The sequence below is a fragment of the Morchella importuna genome, assembly GCF_003444635.1.
Source record: "Morchella importuna strain M04M26 chromosome Unknown Morimp01GS015, whole genome shotgun sequence".
In the NCBI taxonomy this organism is placed as follows: Eukaryota; Fungi; Ascomycota; class Pezizomycetes; order Pezizales; family Morchellaceae; genus Morchella; species Morchella importuna.
The window spans coordinates 934,351-947,548 of NW_025763412.1; the positions used below are offsets into that span (position 1 = coordinate 934,351).

Sequence of the window (13,198 nt, forward strand, 5' to 3'; positions counted from 1 at the left end):
TTGCAGATGGGAATATCAGTTTGTGTTGACCAGATAGATAGCTGCGCTGGTACATGGTGTTTGTTTGATTTGTGATTGAGGAGCTGTTTATGAATATATCTGCTCCTGCGCAGCTGCGTCTATTCTTGCCATCCCCATTGACTGAGTATTCAATACCATCCAAACTACTCATAAGATAAAATATACGAGATAAAAACCAACTACTATACCCCCTTCCACCGCAAACCCCCCTCCACCGCAAACCTCCCTCCCCCCGCACCCACCGGTCGCCCGCCGCCAAAGCACCCGCCCACCCGCCAGCCTCACAATGTCCTACCCGCAAACCACCTTCCACCACACCACCTTCACCCCACACAGCTTCCTCTCCCGCCTCCGCCACACCCTCCCCACGACCCTCCGCACGCAACTTTCGCTCCTCCACCACACCGGCCGCTACGACGCCTTCCGGCTGCAGCCGCACCCCAGCTACGCGGACCCGCCCACGCACTGGCCCGTGCCCAACCACCTCTTCTGGGACTCGGACCTCGCGAAGTGGATTGAGGGCGCATGCTACCTTCTGAGCGAGTGCCCGGAGGAGGCAGGGGAGTTAAAGGATATCGATGAGGCGGTGAAGGAGCTGGTGGACATGATCCGCGGCGCGCAGCAGGATGACGGGTATTTGAATATCCACTTCACGGTGGTTGATAAGGGTGGAAGGTTCACGAACTTGAGGGACCTGCATGAGCTGTAAGTTTCCTTAGCTAGATACCAATGATCAAACAACCAGAAAACTAACCACGGCAACAGTTACAACGCTGGCCACCTGATAGAAGCCGCACTAATCCACCACCACCACTACAAAAACACACTCCTCCTCGAACCCATCCTAAAATACGTCGACCTTCTCTACAACACCTTCGGCCCAGGCCCCTCGCAGCTCCACGGCTACCCCGGACACCCTGAGATCGAGCTAGCGCTGCTCCGCCTCTACGCGCTCACTGGCGACCAGCGCCACCACGACCTTGCCCGCTACTTCATCACCGAGCGCGGCCGCAACGGTGGGCAGTTCTATACCGAGGAGGCCGCAAGGCGCGGGGACCGCGAGAATGAAGTCCCGCGGTACTATCCGGAGAAGAAGAGCTATTGGTATGTGCTGTCAATGATCGCCGCGACGTGTTTTTGAGCTGGTATGACTAAAGAGGGATGCGGGTGTAGGTATCAGCAGGCGCACAAGCCGATTCTGGAGCAACAGACCATCAAGGGTCATGCGGTGAGGGCAATGTATTTGCTCACTGCGGTTGCGGACCTGGTGCGGCAGGACGGGTCCGGGTCGGAGGAGTATTTGGTTGCTGTGAAACGGCTGTGGGCGGATATGGTGGGGAAGAAGATGTATGAGACCGGTGGCATTGGGGCCGTGCGGCAGTGGGAAGGGTTTGGGGATGCGTATTTCTTGCCGCAGGCGACGGATGAGGGCGGGTGTTATGCGGAGACGTGTGCGAGTATTGGGATTATGATGTTGGCGGAGAGGCTTTTGAAGGTCAGTTAAGTTCTTTTATGCTTGTTCATGGGCTCATGAGAGGGGGGTGCTAACGGAGAGTAGGTGGACCTCAACGCAGAATACGCAGACACCATGGAGCTCGCGTTCTATAACACAGTGCTCACTAGTATGTCTGTCGATGGCAAGTCCTTCACATACCTCAACCAGCTCGCCTCCTCTCCGCAGGACCTCTCCAAGCGCGAGGAATGGTTCGAGTGTGCCTGCTGTCCCCCGAACATCGCTCGGACACTCGGAATGATGGGAGGCTACATCTGGTCCTGGGAGGAAACCTCATCGGGCGTGGACCTGGTGGTACATCTGTACACTGCCGCAACGCTGACTATGAAGATGAGTACTGGTGCCGTGGTGACAGTGCAGATGACGACCGACTGGCCATGGGATGGAAAGGTGTCCTTTGCAGTGACCAAGACATCGCTGGAGTTGACACTGAATATGAAGCTCCGAATTCCTAAGTGGGCTGAAGATAAATGGACAGTGTCGTCAGGGAGTAGCAGCAGTATACCTGAAGCAGTCAACGGATACATCTCGATACCAGAGCCGTACTCAAGCTCGGGAATAACGCTGGATGTGCCGATGATACCGCGGGTGATAAGGGCACACCCATTCACTAACCGTGAGACTGCGTGTATTGCCAGAGGCCCCATCGTCTACTGTGTCGAAGACGTAGATAACAGCTGGGTGACCGATCATTTCAAGGTCTACACCGTATCTCACATCGTCATGGACTAGACTGACATAACATAGACAACACACATCGACCTGGAAGCACCCTTCCAAGAGGAGCTCGTCACAGACCCAAAGACAAACGAGACCTATGTCCAGATCAGCATGCCCTCCGGCGGGCAGGTCTATGATATCGAGAAGTATCCTTCATACTATACTTCGTATGTTGCGCGGGACTTGGTATTCACCCCGTTTTATTTCAGAGCGAACAGAGGCGGAAAGGGACATATGAGGGTGGGCTTGAAGGTACCCCCATATCCAACTGGCCGTATATCTGCGTAGGAAACTTTAATATATCAAGAAAGGAAGGGTCCGAGGAGAAGCCCTGGTTTGAAGCAGAGCAGAGTCCGAATAGTATATCAAGATTTGTCTCCGGTATCTCAAAGGAATTAGATTTTCTGGGTTTCTCAAGGCGGGGTTTTCTTTTCTCAGATGTACATAGCTGCTTGTGTGTGATGATCAGGAAGTGAGAATATTATCATTGGCCCTTGATAGCGGATCAAATCTTGGCGTGCGCAGCAGTCCTGGAAATACTCATTGTGGGAAGTAACAGTACCGTGACATATTATACACACTGTTTAGTGTACTTATGGGTACTGATCCCCATGAGAATGTTCGTAAACACCCCCATAATGTAAACTGACCACCACACGGCATCTACAAACCGGCCCCAAACCTAACATCACCGCACTCGGTCGGTCTTTACCCGAAGCTTTTATCCCCGCATTTCAGTCTCGCTAACGGCTAAGCGAAAGTTGGGGCCCCCACCGGGGACGCCGAGCAGGGGGTGTCTGTCGGTGTGGATATATGCCGATAGTAATATACTAGATACTTTTGTAAGGCTTAGTTTGAGACTGTGCGTATCTTTGTCAACGTTTCTCGGGTAGTGCAATGCTAATGTGTTATTGATTGCTATATGCTTTATTAGATCTATTGAGCACTTACGCGGGTCAGTAGAGCAAGTTGGTACTCTACTTATCCCACTTACTTAGGTTATCATGAGTAGTAATACTAGTAGTAATATTCTTGGGCGTGTACTCAACTGAGTACACACAATACAAGCATTGAAACCATAGGGAACCGCAGTCCAATCATACCACACATACTCATCTACAGCTAGCGCTCAATAATCATTAATTTTCAACGTCAAATTCCGGGGAAACTCGCATACACAGACCCCATCTGCCTACATACCTGCCCGTATCCCCATGCCTCTTCTCCACATGATTCACCCCTCACAATCGTCTTCCATTCACCCCAGATCTCACGGCTAAATCGCAAAGAGGTGATGATTTTCCGTGGTCAAACTCCCGACCCATGTCATCCATATATGCTCTGAAGGTAGAGCTCTGTAAACCAGGTATATACGTGTGTATACATACCACGGCCACGGTGTAGAAAGACACTGCTTTCCCACTTTCCACGGCCAAGCAGAAAAGAAGAAAGAGAAAAATGGGGTTCCTCCAAAGATTCCTCCCACCTGACGATCGCCATGCGGCACTCATGCTGTATGGAATGGTCTTTGCAACCTGTTTCAACGGTTACGATGCTGGTATCATGAGTGTGATTTTGGCAGATAAGCAATTTCAGGACTATTATTCGGTAGATGCGAATAGGTCTGGAATTATTGCCACTATTCCATGGGCTACTACTGGTATGTCTTCACATAACCTCAAAGGCGGATAAGAGAGTTGACAGAGGGATGGCAACTAGGCTTTGCGCAGTTGTTTGTGGCAGGGACTTTGGCGAATATGCTCGGGAGGTTGTGGGCGTTGAGAATCTCGATTGCTGTAATGATTATCGGAGTGTAAGTTCCATTGCTATATATTCTCAAGTAGATATAATTCTAATCAAAATAGTATCGTTCAAATAGTACCAAACACCTTCGGAGTGCTCATTCTTGGGCGTCTTATAACGTTCGTTGGTCCTAAATGAATGGTTCCAATATATTCTTACTAACAAAGAATAGTGGTCTCGGCTTTGGCTGCGTATATGTCGCTACCAATCTTTATGTCGCTGAGTGTGCACCTACGAAGCTTCGTGGGAGCTTTGTAGGCACGGTATCTCAATTTGGCTACCAGCTCGGCACCCTTATTGCCTTCTGGGCAGGGTACGGAATGTCGTTTCATAAGTCCCCCAATAATATAGCATGGAGGGTTTCAAATGCCATCCAGATTCCCATTGGGGTCTTTTTTATCATTCTTTCATTCTGGTACCCGGAGTCGCCTCGATGGCTGGTGAGAACTACCGCTCTCTGCTCATCTTTGAAATTATAGCTAAACATCAGGCACAGCTCGAGAGATATCCCGACGACCCCACCACCGCCCTCAATATCCTCGCCAAAATCCGCTCTGGCACCCCCGACAGCCCGCATGTACAGCTGGAATTCCGCGAACTCGTCATGTCTCGCGAGTACCGGCAGCGCCACTCCACTCCTGGCTATTGGGGTCTTCTCAAAGACCCTGCAATGCGGAAACGGCTTCTCTACGGCTTCTACGCCGCGGCACTACAGCAGATGGGTGGTATTGCAGCAGTGACAATGTATGCGGTCCTCATCTACCAGTCACTGGGCTGGGATTCTGGATCCCAGGCGCTGGCAATAAACGGGATCCAGAGCGTTCTTCAGCTGTTCATTGTATTGGTTAATACGTTTACTGTGGATCGCTTTGGGAGGAAGACCTTACTGCTGGTAGGGTTCTCGATACAGGCAGGGGCGCTGCTGATCCTATCGTCGTTGACTACTTCGTTTCCTGATAACCAGTAAGTGATAGTCCCCCGCCCTCTGGTGTTACGGGCTAACGGCAAGGAATAGAAATAAAGCTGCAGCGGTGGCAGAGGTTGCAATGTTGTTTATTGTAGGACTGACATACTGCTGGTCCAATGGCCCAATTGCACCAATCGTAGCCTCTGAAATTTTTCCACAACATGTGCGAGATAAAGCCTTTGGGCTATCCATGTTGGGGCAAACATCGTTTTTGCTGGCCATTACGCAGCCGTGGCCTGGCTTTAATGAGGATGTGGGGGCGAAGAGTTATTGGTTGCTGTTTTCACTGAACGTGGTCGCTTTGGTAAAGCATTTCCACTCCAGAATAATAGTGCTTATGGGGTGGCTACTAACGAATGTTAGATTTCGGTGTATGTGATCCTGCCAGAGACGAAAAACATCTCTCTGGAGAGGATGGACAAGTTATTTGGGCAGGTTGATGTTGTTGAGGCAGGAGAAGAGGAGGCATTAGATAGGAAGGTTGCCGCCCTAGGAGAGGATAAAGATGGCACTGCATTGGAACTAAGGGAACATGCGTCACAAGGACAGCAGCAGACGACGTAGGGAGTCTTTATGGCATGATACATTATATGTGATATGAAGAATGATTAAATATCTTTAAGGAATGTTTTTAAGTCCTGTAGACTGAGTTCTATGTTGTGACAAAAATTGGGAATACCGCAAAACATTGTTAAATATTCAGTTTTTTACGAAATTTAATCACAGATTATCACTCGGTTGCCACGTAGCACCGAATTGACAGGGAGAAACATTTAATTCCTAAATAACCCTTGATAGGTTATTCACGTACGTTCGGCATCTAACCCTGACTGAAACATGTATGTTTCATCCCTTTGAGTGATATACCTAGCATAACTTAGGGTAAGGTATCAATCTGGGTAAGATCTCCCGATAAGCACTTCAACGCACTGAGAACCACGGTGATACGATCGTCATAAAAATAAGAGAGTTGAACAATGAAGCGATCGATGAAAGAGGTCAAGATAGTGCTAAATTCTCTCCCATACATGTATTCGCAGTACTAGGCCAAACGAAAGTATACGAAGTATGCATATATTAAGGTGCTGACCTAGCCTCCCGGTGAACAATGCCGGCGGCGAATAATCTGGCTGGGCACACCTAACCGCGAATGAGCAGCATTCATGGGAGGCCTAGCATTATCCAGCGAGGAAAAACTTACCAAAATTCCACCATTCGATATATGGTTATATCTATTTTTGTAACCCCCCCCCCCCCCCGGGCCGACGAAGCTAGGTAAATAGTCCGAGATGAAATTTATATCTTTCTAGAACAGCCCAAATGGAGAAAAGCGGGAGAAATGCACGTGGGCCCTATCGCGGTTCCAGGAGAAAATATATAAAATCCAACCTGTTGGAAAGCTTGATAAAGCTTAGTCCCAATTGCGACCGCCGAGGCTGACAAGTATATTTCTTTCGTTTATGTTTTTTTTTATCCCCTATCGCCATGTATATACTATGGAGGTGGATTCAAGAATACAGGAATACAGGCGTGATTTGTCTAAGAATGCGGCGCGGTGGAGGGAGTAAAATTCTCGTTAAATTATTTGTAAGTGGGTCTATCCTCTAACAAACGCTGCCAATTCGCGAATGAGAATACCGAGGCAGATTTTTTCCCCGCTGGATACACCCTGTCAAGAAAGTTCATGGCTGAGGAATATTCGCCGGTAAGGCCGTATTCAGGAGCCGGCTCTTTAGGTAAACAAAATGGTACGTTGTTATATTACACTGGTAAAATTACCAGATAGATATAGCCGAAGGTGAAGACTAGATATATCATGAACTGCAAGTTTTAGTATAACGGTTATGCTGCTGCACGGCGTAGGGAGTGGGTGGGGGTTAATCACAAGATATCACTCGGCCTAACCACCTCTGTGTTCTCACGAAACTATGAACGGTCACAGACCGCACCAATCATCCTCTGATTAGTGGTCAAGTTATCTGCTTTCCCCGGGACCGTGAGTGGTCATCGATGGTAGATAAACGCTATACAGTCAGGGCGTAGATTGTTTCATATAGCGCAAGTTTTCCATACCCAGCAAGTAACCGCACTCTTTTCAAGTAGCCTATGGCCAATCTCTCAGCTTTGATATGCCTAATTTTATGGCGTCATAGCCTGGAACACAGCTGATTAAGATTCTCAAGGTGTTCGAGTAATCTATCTAGCCGTACGGCGTAGAAGCGTAGACCCGGCGGGTACCTGAGCTGGACACAGTCCATGAGTAAGCAGCATGACATATTGAAGAAAGAATCGTGTGCAACAATCTCCAAAAGGAAGTATATCATGAATTAGGGGGGTTTAGATGACAATGATGTCGATGATGCATCGATGATACACATTAGCCCGCAGATATCTAGAGTTGGACAAGACATCGATTTTGAATTTGGGATTGAAGAATAGCGGGGTGAAAAAACAAGTCTTTTATATTATCGGTCGTTAGTACATATATACAGTCATGTGCGATATGGGGGCTAATAAAAATGCAGGGGCTCAAACGGACAAGTAGTCAGTCAAATCTTCGACATCTCTCTTCTTTCATGTCCATCATTCTTCTCTTTCTTTTCTCTACCTTCGGATCCAGTAACTGTAACCCGAACGAAATAAACTGTCGTTCCTCTGCCTTTCATCAAACTTAGTGCAGTGCTTGGTAGCTATGAACTTTGAATGGGTGCGTTTGGCTACTGCTCATTAGCGACGTTGGGTCGTGGTGAAGAGATTATGTACTTCCACTTCAACGCCTCTAATATGTTGTACCTTTTCTTGTGATCTACATGTGCTTTATCAACACGCGACACCCTGTCCCGTAAGAATAATCATTCTTCACAAACCAAACAATATTCTTGGCAAAATCTATATGTAGTTAGTAAGCACACAAAATTCGGAGATACTAGTATCCGGCCGCCGAGAACTGGAGTAATAAAAGGGTCCAAATGACGCGTCACTACTTGTAGAATATAAATCCCCGACTCGACGTCGAGAAGAAAACGAATTCCTTTCAATCTTGGAGCCTACCGTCACGTGTGAAAAGGGTGCACTACACGGAGAACAGTAGCTGCAGGTACCGCGATAGGGAGAGTTCTCGGGGCCAAACTCGGATAAGCATATTTTCTAGGTTGAAAGGGGGGAAAGGGATGTTTGCGCTTGTATCTACTATCCATAAATAGTTAGGTAAAGTACATTCCAATGGACGTGGAGCTCGAAACGTTGTTGATCGTGGACTGATATGAACTCCAGAATTCTCAGTTTCCAATGTGATTCATCTATTTGTTTCGTTGGAAATAGTCATGGTTACGGTCATTAGCACTGAAGGGATGTAGCTTCATGATGATCAACAGAGGCCAAAGTCGACTTGAAATTGAGGGCGCAGTATATACTTCAACGCGATCTGCAACACGGTCTAATCAATACATGTACTCGCGACCAGCAACAAGAACCCGAATATGCAGCTGCAAGTCTTTGGTGTATTTGTGACTGCTACTCCAATGGAAGTTGCAGATTAGGACGTGCATTTTCGGGTTCTTGTTGCTGGTCGCGAGTATGTAGCCATAAATTTGCCGGGGCCTGCAGCACACTCAACCTGCATAAGAAAAAAGATCAGTAATCACAATTACCAGCCTACCCGAGACTCATTTAGGCGCGCAAACGAACAACCTACAGCATGCTGTAGGTTCTTATTCAGAGTCTCGGATAAACTATGGCTAAGCTGTAAAGATTAGCACCTCCTGTCACTTCTAGCGTAATGGTCGATGGATGAGACATTTTACTTCCATGCTCTTTCCCCTTTGCTAAACCCAGTATTGCAGAAACAGCGCAATTAACGAATTTTTCGGTTCTCGGCACGGTGCCGGTCCCGGTGAAACTAAATTTGGCGAGGTGGTAGGAGTTCACCGTGGGGAGACTTTGAAAGCTTACGGGAAATGTTATTTGCGGCGTTCTATCCACGGTGAGTGAGCCTTCCTAAATTCCTCGGGTCTAAATTTTGACGGATATAGTAGCGTGGAAACAAAAAAAGAAGGCACCTAGAACACATAGCTCGCGGGGATATTTAAAAAACAAGTCCATCGCGGGATAGCATTTATGCAGCTAGTATGCAGATCTGAACACGACCCTTGTTAATCCAAAGGCTTAACTGATTAAAGCCCTTGTCGAAAAGGCTTAGCCTTGACAGGGGTGTCTGGATCCAGGGGAGCCTGGCGAGCACACCCAGATAATTGCAACATGACTCAACATCAGTGGTCGGTACACAAGAGTCGGAAATCCAATGGGGTAATGGAAACCATCGGTTATGCCACACACGCGCTCTCTCTGGCTGTGGAAGGGTTAAAATTGCACGATGGCAAGGCGCACGGGGGCAATTACCATTTCATGGACAATGGGGCTTAGTGGAGAGGGGTAACGATATGCAGTGGAGGGGGGGGGGGGGGGGTGCTTGTATGTGCCAGTCTTCAGTCTTCAGTTCCTCCCACAAGAAACTACATGTAACTCTCAAATGGTAGGGTTCTCTGGAAGGAAGCTCACTAGAGCATTACAGGCTATGAGGGCTGAGCGTCTTATGTATTAATATTTCCAAGAGAGCTAGCACACACCAACGCTTGGCATGCAGGAGAACTTTGTTCCAATCTTCAGCCGTCTTCAGCTATCAAACTTGAGAACAGTCAATTCTCCATCGATTATCCGATCGATGCCTGCTTTTATGTATCCTACATAGTACAATTCTTCCAAAAAGTTCACAGTTCACAGATGTGAGGTCGAATTATGATCTTATCCTCATTGGACGCGCTTAGTGAGCGAGGCTTATGCATCTACCTACATGATTTTAATTAGATTTCTAGCGACACATATTAAACTCCTGAAAGTGCATAGTCTAAAATAGGTAGCCGTCACCTGCCTCCTGCACGGCCTGTGCGTAACTTGCCGTACCTCTCACAAGATCTTTTTCCTCCTTAAACCGCCGCTCGCTGCTTTCAATCTTAGGCACTGTACTCTCGCTCGGCCTCCTTTCTATCTCCCTTCATTTCTTCAACAGCTTTCCTCCATCCTTCGGCTCAGCCTTGTTCAACACAGAGTCGCTTCCTTCCTTTACGTTTGTCCCCATAAGATTTGAGTTTATCGGCGCTCTCATCAGATCATCTACACTTGCACTTGGTTTTTTTTGCGCCTCGTCTCCAGCGGCAAAGCCATAGATCATTAATAACTGAGCTGCTAATGTTCAACACATCGGTCTCCCTACAATAGACAATCAAAGCTCACACATAGCTCTGATACACCGCAATAATGCCCTCCATTACATTGACATGGCCAGACCGCGCCTATTTCTACTCGCTACTCGTGGTCTCACTCTTATCCGCAAAGCTCCTCCACGTCTTTTCGCATCTGACTACAATCCCCATATTTCTCTTTCTCTTGTATTTCCCGACGTTTCTTTTCTTAGATTTTTTGGTAATATTCTTTTCACGCATTATCTTTCAGAAATGGAGAGTTGCTGGCATCTTTCTTTCGTAAGTCCCTTCCGGGGGGGGGGGGGTGTTTATTGGGTAGGCCATTCTAATTCCCTTGCTAGGCTTCTCATCGCATCTACCTCTGCTACTCAGATTGGCTTCTTCATTGAAACCGGCGGTGAGATTCATTGGAATATGTTGGCCAAGGTCTTGAGAGAACCAGAAGGCTTTTTTGGGATGCTTATGAGCGGTTTCTATGGCCTTTCGTTAACAATCGGAATCCTTGGTGGCATAGCCTGGTTGTTCAACCCATTGCTCTACAATCTTTCTCATCGCATGGTTAGATCCATTGTGACTACCATCTTCCCCAGCAAATGGATCATGTTCAGGGAGGGTCTTGCGAGACGCCGTGCTTCTGACCAAGAAGATGGTGAAGGGCTGCTCTCTGACTCTATCGCGGAAAAGGCTTCCCCCTCAAACTCTATCGGCGCTATCAGGTGGGCAAGGCTTAAGCTCCTTGTGGTAACTGGAACTATCATTGTTTTGCATGTCGTCCGTCCTCTGTCCCCGTATCAGCACATGTCCGGAACCCTCCCTTTCACATTATTCGAAGGTCTTTGGGTCAGGCGCTCGGTCTTCTGCGAACCCTCGCCGTACGACGGACCCCCTGAATTTCCATTCCCAGAGCTTCTTCGGAAAGAATTTTGGATACCCGCTGAAGGAGCTGAAGACGGTGTTGGACGGGGATGGAGGCCTGGAAGCCCTTGGTGGGAGGTTGCTGAAGAGAGAGCGAAAAACCGCCCGAGCTGGCTCCCGGAAAGTAAGATACCTGGTTTTGAACGGTTTTATGGTCACCGTCACCATGGGCCTCCGCCCCCTGGATTTGGACATCATGATGGCCCCCCTCCTCCACATCATGGTCACCATCCCCATGGACATCACGAGGACGACTTCGCGCCTCCTCCGCCGCCCGGTTATGAACCAATTCTCGACCCGCTTAAGATTACCAATCTCGATCTCCCGATAATGGATGCTCTGAAGGATGCCCTCTCAACAGTCTCGATCAAACATGTCATCGTCCTCTCCCTCGAGTCAACCCGTAAGGATGTTTTCCCGCTCATCAAGGACGGCATTCTATACAACAAAATTATGGAGTCCCGTGGCCATCTTACAAATTCCAAGCGCGATGTATCCAAAAATGAACCATGGGCAGATCTGTCTCAGCTGAGTCACATGGCCGAGGATATTACTGGAGAAGATGGTGGCTTTGGAAGATCTGTTAACAGCACTTTTGGAGGCATCAATATCAAGGGAGCACTAACTGGTAGTAGTTTCACTCTAAAGTCATTACTTGGAAGCCATTGCGGAGTTTCCCCGCTAGCAGTCGACTTCATGGAGGAGCTAGAAACCGACATCTACCAGCCGTGTCTTGCACATATCTTGAAGGCCATGAACGCCAACCTTCCAAAACCGGGCACAGTTGAGAAGGGGTGGAGGAATAATGGGACATGGAAATCCGTCTTTATGCAGGCTTCCACGACCAAATTCGATAGGCAAGCTCCGTTCATCGACCAGATTGGTTTCGACGGATCGGTGGTCCGGGAAACGCTACAGTCACCAGACGCAAAATATAAACCGAAACAGGCCGAGCTGAACTACTTTGGTTATTCCGAAACGGAGCTGAAGCCATATATCAAAGACCTGTTCGTGGAGGCCGAGGCTACTGGCGATAGAGTGTTCTTGTCGCATTTGACAAGCAGCACGCATCATCCATGGGCTACACCACCAGAGTTCGGAGAACAGGAGCCGTATTGGGGTGCCGAGGGCAGTCACGCAAGTGGAGGCGGAGCAGCATGGAACAAGTACCTCAACAGCATCAAGTGGGGTGACTCATGGATCACTGAGGTTTTGGGCGTTTTGGAAGAAGTTGGTGTTGCTAATGAAACTTTGATCGTTATGGTTGGAGATCAGTAAGTTAGATCCGTTCGGCAAAGCCTATTTCAGATGGGAATTTACTAACAGGCTACTCACTATAGTGGCTTCGCGTTTGGAGAATCTACGAATGCCAAAACTACCTATGTAAACCCACATATCAAGAACTTTGAAGTTCCCCTAGTCTTCCGCCATCCGCAACTACCAAGGATTCAGCTGAACTTCACCACAACTTCAATGACGATTCTTCCCACCGTTCTGGACTTACTCATCTCCACAAACTCACTCAACGATGAGTCAACGGCTATCGCAAAGTACATGCTCCCCGAGTACGAGGGCCAATCGCTCATACGTCCTTTCCGTCCTATCAGGTTCGGAAGACAGCAGTGGAATTTCGGCGTTGTCAATCCCGGCGGAACTCATCTATCAGTTGTTTCATCTGCTCATCCATACAGGCTGGTCTTACCCATTTGTGAGCCTTCGCCGTACACGTTTTCGTGGCCCGAGCGGGATCCCATGGAGATGGATACCTCCCAGTCATGGGAGGGAGGCCAGAAGCTGAAAGACGCTGTTGCGAGCAAGTGGGGAGAAGACGCGGCGAAGTGGGTTGAAGAAGCCGAAAAGATCGGTGGCTGGGCGATCTGGGAAGGGCGCAGGCGCTGGGGATATGACGGTGGCACAAGGAGGGAGGATAGAAGTGCAGAACACAATAAGGATGGGTTGCTGGAGCACGACCATTGGTGGAATACCTAAAGATAAGATAGC

The 13,198-nt window shown here is 48.4% G+C and overlaps 3 protein-coding genes across 3 annotated transcripts; all 3 read left to right on the forward strand.

Moving 5' to 3' along the window:
• Nucleotides 1–307: 307 nt before the first annotated feature.
• Nucleotides 308–3,281, forward strand: LAJ45_05681 (uncharacterized protein; the record flags this gene model as incomplete). Its single annotated transcript, XM_046115250.1, has 8 exons — nucleotides 308–726; nucleotides 787–1,125; nucleotides 1,195–1,516; nucleotides 1,580–2,233; nucleotides 2,282–2,506; nucleotides 3,016–3,116; nucleotides 3,189–3,222; nucleotides 3,279–3,281. The coding sequence occupies 8 exons, from the start codon at nucleotides 308–310 to the stop codon at nucleotides 3,279–3,281; spliced, it is 2,097 nt and encodes a 698-aa protein (XP_045971772.1).
• Nucleotides 3,282–3,712: 431 nt separating this feature from the next.
• Nucleotides 3,713–5,588, forward strand: LAJ45_05682 (uncharacterized protein; the record flags this gene model as incomplete). Its single annotated transcript, XM_046115251.1, has 7 exons — nucleotides 3,713–3,914; nucleotides 3,974–4,067; nucleotides 4,120–4,176; nucleotides 4,230–4,497; nucleotides 4,554–5,020; nucleotides 5,073–5,328; nucleotides 5,388–5,588. 7 exons carry the CDS (start codon nucleotides 3,713–3,715, stop codon nucleotides 5,586–5,588), a joined length of 1,545 nt encoding a protein of 514 aa, XP_045971773.1.
• Nucleotides 5,589–10,337: 4,749 nt separating this feature from the next.
• LAJ45_05683 (uncharacterized protein) lies at nucleotides 10,338–13,186 on the forward strand (the record flags this gene model as incomplete). The annotated part of the gene is made up of 3 exons (XM_046115252.1): nucleotides 10,338–10,561; nucleotides 10,624–12,471; nucleotides 12,538–13,186. 3 exons carry the CDS (start codon nucleotides 10,338–10,340, stop codon nucleotides 13,184–13,186), a joined length of 2,721 nt encoding a protein of 906 aa, XP_045971774.1.
• Nucleotides 13,187–13,198: the final 12 nt, after the last annotated feature.